Source organism: Oenanthe melanoleuca, chromosome 5 (assembly GCF_029582105.1).
Source record: "Oenanthe melanoleuca isolate GR-GAL-2019-014 chromosome 5, OMel1.0, whole genome shotgun sequence".
Lineage (NCBI taxonomy): Eukaryota > Metazoa > Chordata > Aves > Passeriformes > Muscicapidae > Oenanthe > Oenanthe melanoleuca.
In genome coordinates this window covers 44,064,930-44,087,219 of record NC_079339.1, presented here as the reverse complement: position 1 = coordinate 44,087,219, position 22,290 = coordinate 44,064,930, and the positions used below count along the sequence as shown (strand labels likewise).

At 38.4% G+C, this 22,290-nt stretch overlaps 1 protein-coding gene across 9 annotated transcripts in view; it reads left to right on the top strand.

Moving 5' to 3' along the window:
* Window positions 1–22,004, top strand: part of FOXN3 (forkhead box N3) — a 206,309-nt gene extending 184,305 nt beyond the window's left edge. For all 9 annotated transcript variants that reach the window (XM_056492232.1, XM_056492227.1, XM_056492231.1 and 6 more), the window contains 2 exons: window positions 4,472–4,580; window positions 14,618–22,004. In XM_056492232.1, coding sequence (XP_056348207.1) covers window positions 4,472–4,580; window positions 14,618–15,167 — 659 coding nt within the window. In that variant the 3' untranslated portion in view covers window positions 15,168–22,004. The remainder of the gene's footprint in view (window positions 1–4,471; window positions 4,581–14,617) is intronic.
* The last annotated feature ends 286 nt before the right edge of the window (window positions 22,005–22,290 follow it).

Sequence of the window (22,290 nt, the reverse complement as noted above, 5' to 3'; positions counted from 1 at the left end):
TTCTCCTTCATGTCATTGACTTTATTGTCTGTTAAGCTACAGCATGAAAGTTCACTACAAAAGGACAATTTTTTTTCCCCTTGGAGAATTTCAGAGATGTAGTCTTGATTTTTGACATTGGGTGCATTGCTTGGCTCCAGAGTTAGCCAGTGGAGACTCAGCTGGCTGAGTCTACTCAGGTTGTGAAATTCCACCAGAGAAGCATAAGATCCGAAAATAATTTAGCCATTCATGCAGTAGATTAGGGGCAGATTCTCAGTACACAATTTACTCCAGTGAAAGTGTTTCCTGGGTTTAAATTTCCTGAGAGCAGAGTAGACCCTTGAAAACATAGCAGTGACAAAAGTTGAAAGGTGAATAATGATTTTGTCATTTCAGACTCTTTGTGTTTCAGTGGGAACATTTTGTGAAAAAGGAAAGCTTCATCAAAGAGATGCACAGGTTTTCTTGCATTGTTTTCTTGAGCTGAGTTTCTCAGATATAAAGGGCTTTCTGCACTTGCACAGAAAAGGTGTAAATTACATTTCACACTTCTGCCTAGGAATTGGGAACCTGTAACCTGCTGTACTGTTGGTTAAAGAAGCATTAGAAGAGAGAGGTCAGGACTGTAAGGTGTTAGTCCAGATTGGCACTGATTGATGATATGACTTGGAGTAAATTATCTTACCTCTACACCTTGAATCTTCAATCTAAAATATAAGTATCTCACCTCAAAGTATGGGTTTGAAACGTAATTAAAGCTTGTAAGGCGTAAATGTATCTTTGGAATAAAAACACCACATAATTTCCAGTAAATAATCCACAACCCTTCAAAAGCACTAAGATGTAGAAATAATTCCTTGACTATAAGTAGCTATCATGCAGTGTGCACAAAGGCTGGAAGACTGTGGGTACCAGGCACAGTGTAGTAGTAGTTTATATATGTAATCTTTTCAAAATTAAGTAATTGATGTTATTTTTAGCAAGGATGCTTTAAATGCTGTAAGTAGAGATGAATGAGCAAGAAAGATCAATCTTACTATGGCACATAGGTAATGTGGATAACTAGAAATTAATACCTTTTACTGCTGAAGTGTTTTAATCTTGCTTTTCATTTTAGGTTTAGAGTGCCATGGAAGCTGATTTACCAGCAAGCTCGGATTTTGTGGTTTTTTTGGGTTTTTTTTTCTTTATGGTTCCATCTATTTCTTGAAAACATATACTACACATGTGGTTCAGTGTCCTTCTTCAGTGATCCCTTGCATACAACCTTTCTGTTTGTCTGTCTGAGTGATGTAGTGCTTTTGCTGAATCATAATTCAGAGACCGAGGAAACAAAACCAAAAATCAGTAGCAATAACACTGCTGTCGCAAGCTGAAATAGTTATTGGATTCTGGGTGATAATTTCATTATACATAGCTGTGATGTACTTTAGAGAAAAGTTAGAGTCATAGAATCATGGTTAAGGCCTCTTCTGATCTGATGGTTTTATTGAAGCCTTTCAGTGAGTGGTGGCACGAGGCACAGACTGGCCATGATGGAAGTGAATTTCATAGGCAGGACAAGAGACCAGGTTGTCTCTTAGGGGATATTTTCATAAGACAGCGAACTTCTGTGTTTTCTATTTTTACAAACATTTGTAACTTCTTGAAGGGAATATGCGAGAGAGAGAGAGAGAGAGAGAGTGTGTGTGAGTGCATGTGTTGATGTGGCAATGTTTTAAATGTGAAGCTTTTGAAGAGAATGTTTCCTGGGTAGCACTCCGTGACTTAAAAACCTGCAAAGAAAGGATGGGTTCCAGCAAGGGTGTCAATGTATAGAAATCCTAAGTTGTGAGACTTGGCAGTGTATTTGATATAGATATGGGTATAGATACATATATAGGAATGTAGGGAAAAAAAGGAAACTCCAAAGAGATAAAGAAGGAAAGACAGGAAGCTAATTTTGAGAATTGGTGAGGAAGCAAACAGTATGTTGTAAAGAGGCAATGGGATTTGTCAATAAGAGAGAAAGTTGAAGAAGAACAAGAATAAAATAAGCATCAGTTCACTCTGCCAGTAGACCAGGATAATTAGATAACTGTGGTAAGAAGAGTTTGGGCATCAAGGAGCCTGTTGCTCTCTTTTTGCAGTAACACTTTCAGGATATTTGCTTTAAGTTTTACAGTGTATATTTAGGTAGTATCCATAGCTAAGTGATGTTCTGTATGTATGCATAAATGTTTCATTTCAGTATAAAACTATGGTTTGTATCATAATGAAAATTCACAGATCTTTCTCAGTCAAAACTGCTGGTTCCTTTCTTTTGAATAGAGAAGCCATACCAAAACATAGAGAAGCTCAGTATAAAATCTGTCCCTCTTAAAAGTTTATTGGAATAACCATGCCAAATGGAAATCATGTCTTTTTATTGAGGTTTTTTTTTTAATATTGATATTATCTGTGGCTTGGAATTTTACCTGTTATGCTTGCATTTTAGGTTAGCCATATCCTTGAGCAGACTGCTTTTCTTTCATGACGCTGGTCTTTGGACCATCTCAAAGTCATACTGCTGTAACAAACACAATAAGAAATTCAGCTTTTTGACTTTTAACATGATAATGTTCCTCTACAGTATCTACAAACCAGAACATTGGAGCAGCAAAAGCCTTAGAATGTCCCTTGAGTGAATGAAGTTTGATCAATTCCTCATAAACTAGCGATGAAGGAAAAAGTGTAGAGTAGTGAGGTATAAATAGCAAAATGCAATTTTAAAATTATTCTGGTCATTGAAAGCTGACCCAAGTTGTTATAAACTAGGTTCTGTAATTTTAGCCATTTGAGGCTGTACTTAAGCACCTAAATATAACTGACCTGTTCTTCAAAGGTGCTCAAAAGCAAGAGTGGGTGTAACACAGTGACAGGATTTGATGGGGAGAGTGATGTTCTCTCACAAGCAGGAGGAAGAAGATTATTTTCCCAGAACTAATCTGTGTGGTCTAGAGTGAAATAAGGTGAGCACCAGCACAGTAGGAGGGGAGGTGTCGATCTGGCTTGATGCTTACAGGAAGTTGAAGTGTACCTCAGCAGCTTAGAACTAACATTACTTCTGAGCCTATACTCCTCTGCCTCAGAATACTATTTTAGGGTGTGAGTATTTAAAGTTGGGCATGTAAAGTGTATATGTTGATTCAGAATAATTTTTCTAGTCTCTGTGTAATTTGTTTAAAAATAAATTCTGTGGACGTAAAGTGATATGGTTTACATTTATCTTATATGTGTATATAATATTTGTATGTTTAAATATAATATAAAAAGAGTAATGATCATCATTCTCTTTTTGGACATATCCCATGGGGCGAAGTTATGGTATGAATGATGACTTATAGTAAATAGAATGTGTGTGAACTGGCTGGCTGTGGATATTAAAGAAGTGAGTTCAAGTGGAGGCTGTAGCAAGGTTACTGTTCCAGCCTGAAGGGACATTATAGTAGTGCAGACAAATGCTACTACATGCAAGTAGGTCCCTGGTAAGGGCCTAAACTAAGACCTGTATTTGGCACTCCTGCATCTTACAGTGAAGGAGGAAAATCCTGAGACTTGCTAAGGACACTCTTGCTTTGGCGGTGCCTGGGTAGTGCTTCTCTGCTACTTGTTCAGCTGTCTGCCCTGGGATGAGTAGTGTACAGAAACAGGCCTGAGTAGAAAAAAAGTTGTAGATTAAAATCTTGTTGGCCAGAGCTGCAGTTTTTGATGTAGAGCCAAGCTGAATGGCCCAGTGAAATGTCCTGTCTGTAGTGGTCAGTACCTGTGAGTTTGGTGTCAGTGGCATCGGCATATGATGCGTGTGGGAGCCTGGCTGTGACCTGGCCGTGTACAGGGGGCATGGGGCTGCTGCCAGGCTGTGTGACAGGGTCATCAATGGCCAGAGACAGGGCCTAATTAGTGCTATGAGATAATGCCTTTTTAGCCTTTGGTCTTTCTCTTCCTGGCAAGTAAATATTTGTAGTGAATATGTTGTTTTGCAGAGATGGGGGGGGGGCCAAGATATTGCTCCTCAGAAAGTAAACTGGTATGATAAAAACCTGACAGCTGTGATATTGCCATGATGCAATTGTGTTCTCTTCATCTGTAAGGGGTCATTGTTTCTTTTTGTAGACAAAATAGTTAAATCTGTGCTCATAGCTGGTTTTGACTCTAAGCACATGCATTCGCAGCAGAACAGCAATTACAAAACAAAAGTAATTCATTTGTACAAGGAATGATCTGCAGCAGATAGGTCAGGCAGTGGCTTTGGAAAGCCATGTTATCGTTTGCCATGAAAATAGCTTTGGAAATAGAATGGCACTCAGAAGACTCGAGACTGAGATGTCCAAGGTAAGCACTGTACTGCACGAGCCTCTCTAATGGTTTTTCAGTACATTGAAAAAGCTCAAGTTCTACATTTTGCTCCTGTATTTTTCTAACTTTTCCTTTAGAAGAAAAAACGTTCTATGTTTTGTTTTGTTTTTAGTTCCTTCGGGAGTGATACAAAATGGAGCTCGAGTACTGAGTAGAGGAATATTTCCTGGAGCCAGGCCATTGCCAATCAACCCTATAGGGAGCATGGCTGTTGCAGTAAGGTAAGAGTGGATCATTGTGGGATCGGTATCAAATAAGTCAGTGTTTTGCAGAAGATGTAAAAGTGTATGTAAGCTCTGGTAAACAGGTATTTTGCTGCTTGCCAATGCTTCTGAGTTTCTAAATGAAATAAAACTCTGCCACCTAAAATTCTTGAGGTATCATCTTTTGCAAGGTAGTCATGGCATATCTGTCTGTTGCGCAGTGGCTTGTGAAAAGCAGTTTTATTTTCACGAGCAAATTGCAGGCAGTTTGTGGTGACAACCTCCTATAGTGGCCTGTTTTTCTGAGTGCAAATGCTTTTTCCTGCTCCTCCACTCTCTTCCTTTTCTTAAAGACTTTTGCCTGGATTAAATACCAGAGAGAAGAGTATCAATAATATTAAAGCAAACCCTGAAAGCTGTTTGAACATATAGCTGTCATTTTGTTATTTACTTAAATCTTTGTGAGGCAGTTTCTTTCAGTACAGTTTTATTTCAAGGTTATACTGAAACATTCAAGGGTAAAATGTTGCTTAAGATACTCAACTATCAGGAAGCAGGGCAGTAAGAGACATCTAGTGATGGCAGTAGGAACTGTGGTTCAGTGATTTGTTTTACTTAAAGCAGTGCTGGTTTATTGGTGGAAAAACAGTTTGCCTAGGGTGTAGCTCCATTTTCAGTCAGTCACGACAGAGATTAATTTGGTCAAGTGTACTGCCATTGCCCTCCTCTTTCAGAACTCTCAGTATCTGCAAAAGCTATTTCAGCTCAGGCAGTTGGGTATTCTGGGTGGGGTTTCATAATTAGTGCTGACCTCACTTTACTGCCCTGTTCCAATTGCACTTTGTTTTCTCAGGAAAGGTCTGCAAGGCAGTGAAATCAAGTGTCTTGGTAGGTCTTCTTCTGTTACTGTTTACATGGGATTTTTTTATTTTTTATCCCTTTTCAGAATCAGTGTTTAGCCCTTTGGGTGCAGTTTTTCCATCCAGTAAATGGAGAAAAGACAAAGAGAGCCTATGACATTCATGTACTCTTGATGGTTAAAATGCGTAGAGGGGAAGACACTAATTGAAATAAAATCTATATTTTTTGATGAGCAAGTTCTTCAGCTGTTTTTCCCGTTTGCTACACTGAAGGGATGCAGCCCCAAGGGTCATCCTCCAGAATTCTGCAGAGTTTCTCTCCATCTCCCTTTACCACAGCTTGGCCTTGCTAGCAGCAGGGGTCAGCTCTCTCCACCAGCTTTGCCACTAGCTTTACCCAGGACTTGTATTCTGCTCCAGTGGGGACTGCAGAGGCGTGGGACTACCGGGTCATTAATTATATATATTTTTTATGAGGTTTTCAAGCTAAATGGAGCACATAGTGGTCTCAATATTTCTCTGGAGTTGTATCTGTATTTCCTGCTTTGACTCTCATAATCAGAATGGACTCACGGAGGAGATAGAACTGTTTCACTTCCAGGCCACTTGAAGACTTACTTCTGTGTAAGAAGTTCTCAAATTGCTATTCTGTAAAGCTGTCTACAGTTAAATTTTATATATTTTCAAAGGACTGTTTCTCATGGTTTTTTCCCAGCAGATAGAGAACAGGATCTTTACCAGCTACCTGTTAATGTAGAGATGGGAAATTAGGGATTTACCCCTCCCTTGCTTACGTTCTTTTTGCTCTGTCTCACAGAAAAGCATTTATAATTAGTCAATGCAGACATTTCTAATTCTTTTTGTTCTCTTCTCCAGCCTTAGGCAGTATTAGAAATAGCTTGCTATGAATATATTCTTGATGTGCATAATGTCTGCTCATATTTAAAATCTCCTGCAATATCCCCTCTTTTAATTCTTGAAAGGCAGAGGGAAGCACAGACAAGAGGCTTTGAAAGCTTTTGAGAAGTTAGGGGACTCTCTTCAACAGAGCGAGTTCAGCAGGCAGTTTTGTCTTGTTTCCCGCAGGGATAATACGATTCAGAATTTCTTTAGGAAGAAGATCAATCTGGTTTCACAGTGCCTCTTAGAACATCATCTGGTCCTCTTAAAAATGGATACTTCTGTTATCAGTTCCTGTTAAAATAACACTGTTTCTTGGTGCCAGCCCCTCTCCTCAGATACACAAGACTAAATAGGACCTGTCGTGTTGAGCTTTCATGGCGTCTCATGAGAATAACTTCTGCTTATAATGTGCAGCAGGGGAAATTTACCACAGCATCCATGCAGCCTTGTTTTGCAATTTAAGAGTAGGTGGATTGCTCAGATTGAGCTGTCATTCCTGCACAGAGGATGATGGTCTGTCAGTCTGGCAGGGGATGTTTTCAGACCTGTCTAGGTGCAGGAAGGTTGATTTTCCCCACTAGTTTTTACCAGGAGGGAGGTCCGGGCAGCCATGGGAGGTGGTACAGTCTCCTGTTAAGGTTTCTGCTGAAATCGTGTGCTTCTGCCTATATATTAAGAAGCCAGACATCTTCTTTCTAAGACTTTTTAAATCAAATATCTGTTTTCTTGAGAAGTGTTCCTTTTGTGCTGTAAATAAAAGGCCTAAAGCCACCTGAAGAAGGTAGTTTTTGTCATTCTCATAGGGGACCATTAGCATTTTCTTGGTAGCAGATAGTTGCATAATAAATTAAATCTCTTAACTGTTTTACTTTAGTTACCGTATGTAGGAATCAGGTTCTTCTGTAAGATGCTGGTCTTCTGTTGGCACTTCCTTGCTGTCTGAGCTGTTTATTTAATTTTGTGTCCTATTTCCTCAATATCTTAATAGTCTTTGGTTTAGTTCTCCCCCAACCTGGTGCAAATAACTTGCAGTATGGTGTCCTGTTGTGCAATGCCATTAGTGCCAAAACACAATAACAAAAAGTTTGGTCCTAAATTAAATTTGCAGTTGGAATTAGATGGGGTGTTTTGACTAATCTGTTATTCAGAAAGGAGGCCAAAACTATAGGATTGGACTAAGAAGCTGAAATCTGTGATTTCTGATGTGTTAACTCCCATCAGTAGAAAATTTTACTGTGCTTTTAATCTTTGACAGTGTGACTGAATGCATTGGCATATTTCGTTCCTGCACAAGATATCAATGTGTTGCTTTTCCCTTGTAATTACATGTAATTACTTTATATTGTATATATAAAATAAGGTACTATCAAATTAAACACTTTGGGTTAAAAAACCCTCCTGAAAATTATTTAACAAACATGACTTCCCATGAATAAAGAATTGCAATTGAGGAGATTATCATTATTTTATAGTGCATTTGGCTTAAATAGGCCTTTCATTCCAAAATAATCTACAAATGGAAAGGCATCCCACACTATTTTTACTTTGAAAATCATCCTCTGGTGTTAAATCTCCACAACAGAGCATAATTGGATGTGTTTTGACAGTAGCTTTTTATTTACTTTATTCACACCGCTTTTAGCTTGTTTACCATCCATATTTTCCATGTAGTGGCTGACAAGTCTAAGACCCACCCAAAAACAGCAGGGAAAAATAACGCTTCAAAGCTGCACAGCGTGTAGCATGTCTAGCATGAGATCCATCGTATTTTGGGGATATTTTTGGCAGACCATATCCCTGTATAGTTCCCTGAGAGAATATAAAAGCAAATGCAGTGATAGTCTGGATATGTAGAAAAGAAAATACTGACTGACAGAGGTATTCAATAAAAGCAAGCAAAGCCAGTAGTTCCTTACATGCGAGGAGTTGGTTGTGAAAGTGAGCTCTTGCTCTTCCTATCATCAGCCATTGGAAAATATCTTTTAAATGTTTTCCTAGGAGAACTTCTGTGTTGCTTTGGTAGGAACAGTATCTGTCCAAGTGGCCAGTACATGTGACATCCGTGTGTCTTGGCAAGGTGCACGAAGCTCTTACCATATATAATCACCTTCCACAGGAGTCAGGTGCTAACCTGTGACATCAACCCTTGGGAAGAGCACAAGCTTGGAAGTTGATCTAACATTTGAGATTACGTAATGTCAGTTTTCACTATGACTGTGATCTCTCCAGTTATCTGTAGTGTGTAGGGTGGTTTGTGACTATGCCCAAGTCCTGCTGCCATGCAGTAGAACTACTGAGCCTAAGCCTTTCATCTGCCTAATGTGGACAGATCCACTGAGGTAAGGTTGATGGAAATTCAGTCCACAGAGAACCTTACTAGCTGATTAGCATAGGCCTTATGATTTGGTTCAGGTTATTTTGGAGAAGGTGTTTTACAAAATATCCTTGGTAATTTTTTAAAAAAAAACCTTTTTTATATGCTACATATGCCTAGGTAATAGGTTAGATTACTTTTGGTACTGTTTATTAGAAATACCTTCGGTTTTAAATTACTGCAGGTTAAAAATAAAAATTACTGGGAAATTACATCCAATACTTCACCAAATATTCATACTTCCTCTGTCCTGGTTTTGGCTGGGATGGAGTTCATTTTCTTCCTAGTAACAGTACAGAGCTCTGTGTTGGATTTAGTATAAGAATAATGTCGATAATATGCTGATGGTTTAGTTGCTGAGCAGAACTTGTCCCAAGTCAAGGACTTTTCAGTTTCCCATGCTCTGCCAGTGAGCAGGTGCAAGAAGTTGAGAGGGAGCAGGGGCAGGGCAGGTGACCTGAACTGGTCAAAGGGATATTCCATACCACAGAGCATAATCTGGAGAGTTGGCAGGGAAGAGCTGATCACTCCTGAGGGATGGGTTGAGTTGGGAGCAGTTGTGTTGCGCATCCCTCATCTTTCTTGTGTTTTATTCCCCTTTTTGTTACCTCTCTTTTTGTCATCTTCATCAACATTGTTGTTACTGGTTTTGTTATTATTTACTTTATTTTAAAGTGTTCGTATCTGAACTCATGGTTACACTTTTCCAGTTCTCCTCCCAATCCCACCTGGACAGGGAAGAGCAAACAGCTGCATGGTTGTTGTCTGGGCTTAACGCATTCTCAAGGAATATCACAATTACCTGTAAATTACACACAGACTTGCCAAAGAACTTCCCTCAGTTAAAAAATACTTCTGCTCAAGTTTCCAAGATAAAGTTGTTTTTCTTCATAGGGAAAGTAAGTGCACCTGTGCCAACAGAGCTACAGCTCTTCCTTGATTTTGAGGAATTAAAAAAAATCAACAAAAACCATCATAAAAACAACAAAGCACCCCGAAATGCAACACTAACAAACCTTACCTACTTCATCATGAGTGGATTTTAAAGTACCTGTTCTTCTCCTATTAATGCCACAGTTCCTTATGCAACTCCTGATCACTGGGGCATGACAAGATTGAGTTTTGCGTTTAACCTTATCTGAAGATGGAAAATGGTTATTTAGAATTATTTGCACTTTAAAATTATAGGGCAATTACTAGATTATTCCTTGGGCATAGCTTTTATTATTGTGACTTTATTTCTCATGCTGACTTTATTTCTGCTTCTATTTTCCTCCTTTGAAGCAGCCATTCAAGCAGTGATTAAATAAAACAAACATAAGAAGCATGTGCAGAGTAAATGCCAAAACATAAGTAGAATTATTATCATTCACTGACATTAACTGTGAATTACTATTTTTGCTTAGATAAAGGAATTGGTAGGTATTTCCTTCCATAAATTCATATTTGTATCTTCATAGTGCTTACCACTGGCATGATCAGTTTAACAAAGCCCAGATCATCCCTGTGGCATTGCATTGCTGTCCCCAGCTGTAACAGGCAGGATGAGTTATCCTTGGGAGCCAGAGGAATTCCTTAGTAACTAAAGGACAATAATGCTGACTAACTTGATTGCTCTTTCTTTGCAAAATACACAGGGCTCCATTTGTCTTAATTTCAGATCTGCTGCTGATACTGCTGGCAGTTCATGAATTGTATTTACTGTGGTCTTTTGCATACAATTTTTCTCTGAAGTACCTTTGTAAGAGCTTCTGTCACTATTGCGAACAGCTCACTGTTGACTTTTAACTCAGTAACCCCTGACAGAATCTCATCGTAGAGCCAGTAAGCACCACTTACTTTTCTAATGCTTGCTTATCTTTCCTCTCTGCTGGTCTGTAGTGGTTTTAAGAAGCAGTTCAACCAGATGTAGCCAAAAGTTCTGACTGAACTGAATTTTCCTTTGAAATTAAAAAAGTGGGTTTTTTTTAAGCAAACCTGGGACATGTCAAAATCTACAGACCCAGCTTACCTGTACTGTTTTCTTTGTATCTTCTAACTGTTGTTTCCAGTTACATACAAAAACTGTCATCTGTGGGTACGCAGTATCTGTCATCCAGAAGGATCAGAGATAGATTAAGGTGATATAAACTCCACATAGGTTTTCTTTGTTCATCAAAGGAATATATCTGTCTCAAGTGGGAAATGCAGAAAGTATTTTTCAGCAAAACCTTTGCCATTTTGCAAACAGAATGTGATTACCTATCTTTCTTTCAAGCTAGAAGAGAAATTCAAGGAAGATATGCCTGTACTTGGTAAAATGACAGACTTGACTTTTGTCTGCTCCTGAGGAAGACCTCTTTGAAAGGCAGAGACACTAACACTGTGCAAAGGATATTATTTCCTCTGACTTGAGACCCAGCTGCTGGGAGTCCCATCTGGCTTCTGATGACATTGGTAGCAGAGTTCATATCTATTGACAGTGGGAATGAAGTCAGACTTTCAGAAGTCCAAACTTACATCTGCACTGCTTGAGTAGTGAGTGTCATTGTGCTACAACCAATTGGAAATATTCTAAAAAGAATCTGCACATTGCTTTAGGCTCAGTTCCCTCAAGCAAATAAGATAGTCCATGTCAGTAGGATGAAAAGCTCTACTGTCTGTCCCATTGACTTTCCTGAAAGAGCAAGCTACTGCTTTAAAACATGAAAATATGTCAGTTTCTGGAAATTTTGAAATAAAGTTCTGAACAAAAAAAAACTGGGGGAAATGAGGTATTACTGAAAATAAATTTCCCCTCATTGTTATAGTAAACACAGAATTCTTAAATACCTTTTCTTTCCCTCTGTAATTTAAAAATACTCAACATCAGAGCAAGTGCTTGTTAATCTCTTATTGTTTCAGTAACAAAGTGAGAGTTACAGCCAGAACTGTGAGCAAAAATAAATTGAGCTGGCCAAAATCTGTGTTCTGAAACCCAGGGGAGTTCTGTCCACTGATGGTCTAGATTGAACTAAGTAGATTCCGGATTCATTTCGGAACGAATTTATGATTGTGTAAGAGCAGTGTAGAGTTTGAGATGTCTCAGAGGCATGTGTGGAATATGAATTGTTTAGATATTAGTTCATTCAACTCTTACTAATCTACTAATGTCAGTTATAAGTAATTCATCTAATGTTTGAGCTATTGCATATTAAGATACTTCCAGAGTACATGACTTTTGATGTTGTGAATATCCTAAAGCACTCTGCCTGTGTAACTTTTTACTTTTCTGCAAATATCCTTTGCTAATTCTCTCCTTGACCTGCTTTCTCTTCCTTTTGTATTTCCTCAAGCAGAACTGGTTGGAAATCTTTCAAAATGTAAGTGAAACCCAAAGATTTTTCTGAGATGCAAACGCTATCCATTTCCTGACCAGTTCCACCATAGAAGCCTTTCTTCTGAAGTGTGTTGGTGTTTCCTTTTCTCCCACTTTTTTTTAAAGCAATTCCTTTTTTGCACCTCTTTGTGAACTTCTGTTTTTCTTTACCAGCATCTCTGTTTGCAGACACTCACTGTGGGATGCTAGCCCCATAGTACACCCTCCCCTGGGATGTCCCTCTGTACTCACTGGGCATTTCATTCTATTTTTTTGTTGATTTGGAGGAATTGGGATCTGGAGTAAGTCCCTTGATCAGAGCTTTTGAATCCAAATTATAGCCCGTTTATGTAAAGGCAACACTAGAGACTCAAGAGCAGAGCAAATCAGGGATATTTCTTTGGCATGTGGTTGTGCTGCTTGATGGAGCTGTGGCCTTCCTTTTATTGACAGTCTTTGTACAAACTAACAAGAGTGGATCTAAATAGCATAAAAATGGGCATCTTGGTTTAAATCACATCTGTTATAAGCTTTGTTCACTTGCAGTCACTGGAAATCTCATTTGAGTTCCCACCTATTCTGCCCTGTATTTGTTTCCTTGGAGCAAGAATTGATTGTTATTTTTTAATGGGAAATTAGTAGCGTGTGTTTTTTAGTGAGCCATATTGCTCTGACTTTTAGCTGCCTAGTAAAATCAAATAACTTTAATTTTATGCTAATTTATGATAATTTTTAACATCTTTAAATGTAAATTTACACTAAAAATGAAATATCTGTCACTTAAAATTCATCACATGCTTCCTTGTAATGGCTGATCTTAAGGAGCTGGTTATAAATTCACCTTATAACTAGCTTAGTATGGATGATTTCTTCTTCTAAGCATTTGGCATCCTCTAATGACAACCCCTGCAGTTGCAAGCCATCACAGAGTAAATGCAGCTGGCTTGCTGCACAATCATGAATGACATTGCACTTAGTCATTAATAATTGAAGGAGTTTTGTGTATTCCTTCTGGGTTCTATATGGAATTTATGGATCATACATCTACTCAGAAATCTAGGTGAAAGTAATTTAGTTGAGCAAAAGAGGTTGGCAAGGGGCTTTCTTTGCTAATAAGTATACCTTCTATACATTTCTTTGAAAGCACTGTAAATAACATTTGGAATGACCAATTAATTTGCTGCCTTCTAGCATTGTCCTGTCACTGGTTCATAAATGCAGAGGGGTTTCTTAACTCAGTGAGCTCTTGCAGACAAGGGCATTTAGATGAGCAGGAACTGTGGAATTGCATACCACTCTTATTTTTCCCACCTTTCAACCTTGCCTCTCAGAAATGTGTAATACTCTGCTGTTTCTTGTGTAAGGAAACCATATATGAGGTCTAATGCCTGAATTCTACTTTCCCATATTTTTAAGTAGAAGAGTAGTAATACTCTGGACTTGCCATTGTGCCATTCCTCTTAAGAAACGTCTCTATTCAATTGTGCAAAAGCACTCGAATGGTAGCACAAAGATGGCAAAAGTAGGCTTTAAATCAGTTTATCATGTGAAGTTTAAACAGCCTTTCTTTTTTGTTGGATTTTTTTCACTGACAGAGAGGTTCAAGGCTGGTAAACTGGCAGGTGGCGGTGATGATGGCTTTACTCAATGACAAGCATCCTACTCTCCTCCTTTTCAGCAGGAGTTAAGCATTGCAGAGAATCAGTGCCTTCTTTAATGCTATTGTAATCATTGTATTCTGTTTTTCAAAGTCAGTGGCAATACTCTAATACTTTTTACTCCAGAAAAAAAACTTCTTTGTTTTTAAATATATCATGGTGCAGTAGTTCCCACTGCACAGGGTGCCATAAAACCAAAGGACAAAATGACAGATTCTAGAGCAAATCCAAATTTATTGTTTCTACTCCTTGTTTTGAACATGTTCTAATATTTTCTTGGCAGCTAGTGGCTTAAGATTGTATTGCTTTTGAGGTTATTTATTAACTGATCAGGATCAGAACTGTACCTGGACCTGGTCGCTCCTTGTCTTGGAAAGAATCCTGAATAGAAGTTGTGCTACTGCCAGTGAAACATCTCCTGCACTTGGAATGCGAGTTGAAATTAGAGTTGGGAAGTGTCTTTCAGGGGAGGCAAGGAATTGCCCAAGAAAGCTAGTGTCTCTTCCCCACGTTTTTTGGTAGTATCCCTTTATATGAAAAAGAAGAAGGACTATTTATGCAACTTATCAGAGTTTATTTACCGAGAAGATAAAGTAATGCTGGGGTTTTCTTCTTTTTAATTTTTGGAAGTGTAAACTATTCATTGAAATTTAAATCAATACTGTTTTACACATTTTTTATCTGTAACCATCCCCTACTTGTCCCTGCTTCTTGTGCTATTTTGCATATTTTGGCTTGTTTTGTATGTCAAGTCCAATCCACGAGCGATTAGGCTTTGAAACCAGCTTGCATGGACATTACTTTGATAGTCATAGTTTCAGATTGTAATTTAAATTTATCTTTCAGTTGGCTGTATCATCTTTTGCTTTGAAGCAGGATCACACCTCTGTAGCTTCTAAGACTGCTTGGGTTTGTTTTTACAGGAATGGAATAACAAACTGCCGGATGCGGACGGAAAGTGAACAGTCCTGCGGCTCTCCAGTTGTTAGCGGTGACCCAAAGGAGGATCACAACTACAGCAGTGCCAAATCTTCCAACCACAGGAGCACATCCCCTGCTAGTGACTCCGTTTCCTCTTCCTCTGCTGACGACCAGTATGAATTTGCAACTAAAGGTAGCCAAGACAGCAGTGAAGGAAGTGAAGTTAGCTTCCAGAGCCATGAGAGCCATAGTGAAACAGAAGAGGAGGACAAAAAGCAAAGTCGGAAGGAGACCAAGGATTCTTTAGCTGACAGTGGATATGCATCCCAGCACAAGAAAAGGCAACATTTAATGAAGGCGAAAAAAGTACCAAGTGACACACTGCCTCTTAAAAAGAGACGTACAGAAAAGCCCCCTGAAAGTGACGATGAGGAGATGAAAGAAGCTGCAGGATCACTCCTGCATTTAGCAGGAATTCGATCCTGTTTGAACAACATCACCAATCGGACGGCAAAGGGGCAGAAAGAGCAAAAGGAAACCACAAAAAATTAGAACAAATCAATGATTTGTTTGAACTTACAAAGTTTTGTTTCAGCACGTCAGGTGAATTCTAATGATTTGTGGCAATATCAGCAATTTTTTCCTTTTTTTTTCCTTCTATTTCTTTTTATTTTGTTTCTTTGGGTTGTTTTTTTTGGTTTTTTTTGACCCTTAAGATTTTTATTTTTAAAGGAGATTGAAGCCATAGAACTCATACTGACACTCAGCTAATTTACAAAAGCTTTTAATTACCTGAAGACAAAAAGTTAACAAAAAAGGAAAGCCAAAATCACCATTGCTTTCTCCAGCTTGTCAAAAATGTATGGTTGAATACGCAGTGATACCAACATTAATATGATGGGAGTAAAATTGGGCACGTGGAAATCCCTCTTATGGTAGAAGAGCTGTGCATAATTTAGTATTCATTCAGGCCTGGCCCTTAAGATTTTTTTAAATGGCCTTACAATTGTGTTAGAAGTGAATGTGAATAAAGAAATTTGTGGGAAAGAGGAGGCACATACTTCTCAACCAAGAACTATTTAGTGGCACTTAGAGATGTTGTGCCATACAAGTCTTTAGACAACCACTGGTGGCAACTGTGCAAGCAGTAATGCACTTCTAGTGTGTCACATATTCTATGTGGCTTGTAATGTGAAGACTGATAACTCTTTAAATTTGAGAAAATTTAAACTGTGTATGCAATGGGTTTCAGTGAAACAGGGATGACTATTAGTAGCATTGTTAACCATTGAATTCTGTCTTCTATATTAAATTGAAAGAATGTTCAAAAAGCCATAAGCCTGAAGATTGGCACTGCGTGCAAAAAATAATAGTAATAGGGAAAAACAAACTATGTCTTCTAAACTGCCTGAGTGAAAAGTAATCAAGTCTAAGAAATTACAGTAGATACAATGTACATCAGAATCTTTCTCTGTGGATCACATCCTTGATCTAAGAGGGGAAACAAAGCTACAAAACCTGCCATTAGTAGTATTCTGTATTTAAAAATAGAAGAAAAGTGTATTGGTGAACAGTAAAATTCAGAAGTTCAACAAAAGAGCTCCTACACTGCCCTCAGAAATGAGTGTGCGGTGACCATCAGTCAGGATTCGTCTGTGCAAAAATGACAACAAATTTCCAGATTCAACCAGCATAGCCAGCAGAAGAAATTTGATCCACATTGCATGGATTCTTTAGGGAAGGGTGGAAAAAAAAAAGCAAACAATTTTTTTTATTCAAAGATGACAAAGTTCTTGTAAGGTAAATAATGTATTTAGCATGAAGCATGAATTATTTTCATATAAATATAGAAAATAGAGAAAAAGGCTATGCCTCTAATTTTTAAGCCCTTAGGCTTAGAGTTTGTTTTTTGGGGGTTTTCTTTTTTTTTTTGTTTTGTTTTTGTTTTGGTTCTTTTTTGTTATTGTTGGGGTTTTTTTGAAGCAGGTGTTTAAGGTTTAACCTTCTTCAGGGACAAACACTGACTGTTGGGGAACTTACTCTGCAATATTAAAAATAAAATCTTCATGCTCTGGTAGGGCTTGGATGGTTGAATTATACTGCCTTGTCTGCACATTCAGCCCCCCTCTCCCTACTTCTGTTTAAAAAAAAAGAAAAAAAAAAAAGAAAAAAGTGTGTCTTTTCTTCGTCTGTACATGTGTAACATGACGCAATAATCTGAGGGCAAATTTAGTAGTGAGTGTGTATGACAGAATCAAGAGAATAATGGGAGGTTAATTGAGGAAACTCTCTGATTTGATTCAGGAATAAGTAGACAAGAAAATAGCTTTGCTAATTTGCCATGAAAATTTAAAGTTAGTTAAGAGCCTTATGGAGATGTCCGGATAAAAATCAGTGTTACAGAGAGTGTGATTCAGGTACAGTGCTACTCTTGTGGTAAGGATGACTATGAGACTGAAAACCACTACAGCAGAGAGAAGCTGTGAAATAAACAAAACAGTCTCTCTCACCTGTATTCTTACATTTGGCATGAAAAATTCTACACTTAGAATATCCTAGAGGCAAAAAGAAAATCCCAGAAACCAACCACTTAAGAGAACAAAATGGTGGGTTTCTTAAAGAGTATAGGTTTAGATTTATCACTAACAGCTGTTTCAGGCAGCAGTTTCACCAAGATGGATCTAGTTTATGAAGAGTGAGTTAGATAAGGGTTGACTTCCTACTCAGGAAGTGAGCTAAAAGTTGTATTTGGAGATGCCTGTGGTGTGTGCTCAGTTGGGAGGTGGAAGGACTGAAGGACAGGCTGGTCTGGACCTGGTCCTGTGCTCTGCAAGCATTTTGTAAAGAACAGGGCAGCACAGCAAAAGTGTGCCTCTCCTCCCATCTCAGCCAGCATGTCCTGGGATCCAGGAGCTGCTTCACAGCTGCCAGAGCTCAGCACAGCTGCCAGCTTTGGAAATATGAAAGGAGAGAGCCATGGAGAGTACAAGAAACAGCCTTGTTCCTCTCAGTTTGCATGCAGGGTTGATTCCCAGCACTAGTTAAATCAGGAGTACATAGATACTAACTTTTGTTGGCTGCCTGCAGCCCTTTAGATAACGCTGGGGAAAACAGGAAGGACCAGTCCCTTGGCCAGGTAGCACAGAGATGAATGAGCCATAACATTTCCCTTGTCTGATCAGACTGAGATAATCTGCTTCTTCCCAGGTCCATGCTCTCTACAGCCAAAGTCTGTAGGCAGTGAACCACACAACCCTGTACAAGAGATTTTGGTCTTCATCTTTCAAAGACTTACGGGAGACATTTGAAATAGAAGATACTACAATATCACTTTGCCACCACCTTTGCTCATTAATGCACAGTAGTATCAGCTTGGGAGTGGCTTAGTATTTACCAAAAAACAGCACTGAAAAATCTAGTGGCAGAAATTGCAAACCATGGCTCAGCCATCTCTGTCCTCTAGGGAAAGCAATGTGTTTGTGTGCCAGTGGCCAGATTCTGTCCACAACACTAATTCCAGAGCAACTTCTCTGATTGCAGTGTGTCAGTGCAAATGAGATCAGTATCTGCTGAACAAGTACCATTCATTAATGTGGACTCTTGGTGGCTAAATATATAATTACCACTAGTATTACTCATCTTAGAAAACAGTCATTTTGCATAAATATCTAATTAGGCAGGTTATCTTTATACAGATATATATATAGATATATATATATAAAACACCTATCTAAGACTTCAACAAGTCCTCTGTATACTTGCTGGTAAACCTAAAATGTTGGCAAGCATCTATTTTCATATAAAATTTGTTTCTCCTAGTCTGATGTGCTAGGAAGGTATTCTTTGGTAGGATTTTACAAAGTTATGTTCGGGAACCAGCAGTTTGGGCTGCCATCAATGGATTTTTTCTGGTGTTTAAAAGCAACTTGTCCTTATTGATGCTTACTCTGACTGTTGATGAGAAGTACGTAATTTGGATTGTATAAAGTATTTGGGAGTCACCTTTTAAACCATATTTGTGCCTGGCTGACAATGGCAACTTTGTCAGAACTGGTTCTACTCCATCAGAGAAGTTCTTCTATTTTTTTGTGTAAGAACTGAAATTGATTTGTTTTCCAAGAAATATGATGTCAGCTTTTAATCGAGTTGTCTTTACTTCAACTGAATGATGTCAAAACGGACTGGTAATTGCACTGTATTACAAACTCTCTCACTTGTCAGATAGAAGGTGGTGTGGTTTTGCTTGTTTGCTTTCCTTCTAAGCCATTTTGGGGTGAGAAGTTGTCAAATCTCTAACTTTCCCTTCTTCTCACTCTGTAAGTATTGCCAAATTAGCGTGTCTCCAAGACAGGTGGGGGCGAGGTCAGCAAGTGTTCAGTGGCGAGTTTCACATAGGCATGAATTGTAAGGGTTGCTGGACTTCATGGCGAGTTCCTTTGGAATATGCCTTTCACAGCAAGAAGCTCTTGCAGGCCAGAGCTAATGCCATAAGCAGATTCCACCAGCATCTCCAGAGGTGAAATCTGCTGATCGTGCTTGCATTCTGCAAGCAGTTGGATGTCCTACTGCATTTGGTGCAGATTCTGCTTGCATTTAAAAATGCAAGCACAGGTCTTGAACAGCTTAAATGTATCACCCCATAGCTGTTTCTGAAAGCAGTCTGCTTCTGATCTTCTCCTGGCAAAACTGGCAGTAGTTCTACAAAGACCACAGGGCTTTACAGCTGAAAAGCCAAATGTGGGAGCGAGATGTGCCCTGTAGGACTAGAGAACTGTCCTGAGACTGTTCTCTTCTATTCAGCATTTGAGTTGAGGTTCATATTCTGGTTCCTCTCCTACCTTAATGGGAGAAGGGAATCCCAAAGGAGATGCATTGGCTCCCAGTGTTCAGCTGAATTACTGTCTATCTGTGGAAATGATAAGAGAAAAAAGCTGGAGGTTGCATTCTTCACTGGAGTGAGGTAAAGATACATCGACATACTTTAGCAGAGAATGAAATCCTAAATTGTACACCAAATGGCACCATGGATAAAATTACCAAAACAACAATTTGTCCTGGTTTCTTAGTAGTGGTAATTTATTTTCATTGAGATTTTGGCTCCCATCCCAATCCATCTAAAGATGTAGATTATAGAATCATAAAATACGCTGAGTTGGAAGGAACCCATCCAATTCCTGGCCCTGCACAGGACACCCCACAAATCATACTTTGGGTCTGAGAGTGCACAATCTGAGGTTTTCTAGAACTTGAAGGTGTCTGGTCTCCTTTGCAGTGGAGCTATAAACATCCAAGTGGTCCTGGAAGCCTTTACCATTTCACTACAATTTTTGCTTTAATCCAACCCTAGGCATTTTTGAAAATATTACTCTCCTGTGCTCCAGGATCAGACTAGTGAGAAAATGCATTTCCAATGCAATCTACTTCACTTCCTGGAGAATGCAAGCCCAGCTCCTTTGGGCACATCACTACTGCCTGAATAGCTCATTGGCATATTTTATCGGAAATATTTTGAAACATTTTCTTAACTTTGCCACCAAAAGAGCATTTGAACCATAAATCCTCCTGATTGTAACAGAGTATCAGTGTTGACTGTCTGACCAGTTAAGTTCTAGTAGTGTTCTTCACAGCCCTCCAGTAATATATCAAACACTGTTATGCACATAATGCAGCACTGTGATCTAATTTAAATAATACTTTTTTATTATTTATACTACTCTATGTAATATACATCAACACTTTGCTATATAACCTAAGTGATAACCCTCTTCTTAGTTACCTGCCAAACTCTGAATTTCTGTTTGATTTATATTGCAATTAGCACAGTTACCAAGTTGTAATGATGTCTCTTTTCCTTTGAAATGGGATGTGTAAGTCAAACTATACATTTTGTGTGTTTCTGTTTTGAGATGAAGTTTATAAGGATTTACACACAACATTCGGTGTTCTGTATAAATCTGCATACATTTGTAAATTCATCTGTTAATCCCCTTTTATTTAGAAAGTATTAATTGATGGTGGTTTATTAGGGATTTTTGTTTTTGCTTTTTTATTTTTAGTACTGGTTATTCTTGAATTAAGCAGAGACTTGTCAGCTGGGTTGCTTTATCTTTGATCACGTACATGACCTTATAATTCTTCCACAGTTCAGCAAACAAGTACTAGCTTCACTGACCAAAAAAAAAAAAAAGTCTCAACCTAATGTGTCTATGGTGCTGTATTTTGCTGGTATACATTTAAAACCAGAAATGATTTAAAGGTCACTTTGAGTTGTTCTAATAAGTAGCCTTTCCTGGTTTGGGGAGTTTGGGTTTTGTTTTAGCATTGAAAACAAGGTATATTTATCTGAAGCTATGTAACAGTTTTTCTACTGTATCACATTTCCTTTTGCAAAGAGGGGAATATTCGGCCTGATGTAAAATCCTTTCACAATTAGTGAAAGGGGCGTTTTGTTTCACTTTTTTATTTTCAGTGGATTTCATGAGGCTTTGGATCAGGCCAGCAGTTACAGGAGCTCATCATCCGAGGGCTTAAGGGATAAATGACAACTTGTGCTGGCCTTTAGTGCTAGAAGGGATTTTACCAGATACTAAAACTACATGCTGGACTCTGGAATGGCTGACAGTCTAGCAATGGGAATGTTTTTCATCTGTTTACTCTGGCCTGAAATCCCAAGACCTTCTTTTTTTGTTTGGATGACATTGAACTTGAGTACATTTTTAAGTTACTAGAGCATTGTACATTTCCTGAGTATGTGTGTGGGACAGCAATTGAAAATCATACCTGTATTTGATAACCAGTTCCATGCCTGCATCATTCACACTCACTACTTAAAACTGCCATGATGTAAAATGTTGGGGGGAATGATTTGTGTGTGTATGAAAAGCATTATGAACTTGTACATTTTTTTATACTCTGATCTGTAATTTCTGAAGTATTTTGTTTTACAGAAAAAGTGATAAAGCAATCAAAAGACCAAGAGATTTAGTATCAATGCTTAAGGGTCACAGGACCTTAACTGGCCAATAAGTTAATTTAGTACAGTGATAAGCCAATTTTTTTTCCTGTACTTGGCGTCTGAAACTGCCAATTTCATCAATATTAAAATACGAACTGTGACGGGGAATGAACAGTGATGTTAAGTTGTATTTGTGTTTACCTAAATGAGCAGTCCGAAGGCAAGTGCAATCAGCTGATCTTTAGGAAATATGAAATTGTTGATTTAGAGGCATACTTGCATTTTACATTTTCTTGATGTGTAATCATATTGCCAAAGACAAACTATTTCATCAATTATTATTGTAAATAACACTTTCCCAAAACCTACCATAAAGTTTCTGTGATGTATTGTCTTCCAGTTGCAATAAAAATTACTGAGTTGCATCAATTGAACTATTGTATTTGTGTGACTATTGGTTTCAGAATATGCCCACATATTAAGACAGAAAACAGTGGTTTTGTTTGAGGTTTTTTTTTAATTCTTTGATTCCTTCATTATTAAGTAGTTCTGGCCCTTGTGGGATGTTACCTGGATCTTCAGTGCTGTAGGTATCAGCTCATGTTAATTTGCTGTCATGTGTAAATGGCTAGACATACTAAACCAATTTAAGTTAGGGTCTGATCTTCCTTTTTCATAAGTTCTGCAGCCCAGAAACAAAGCTGATTTCATTGGGAATTG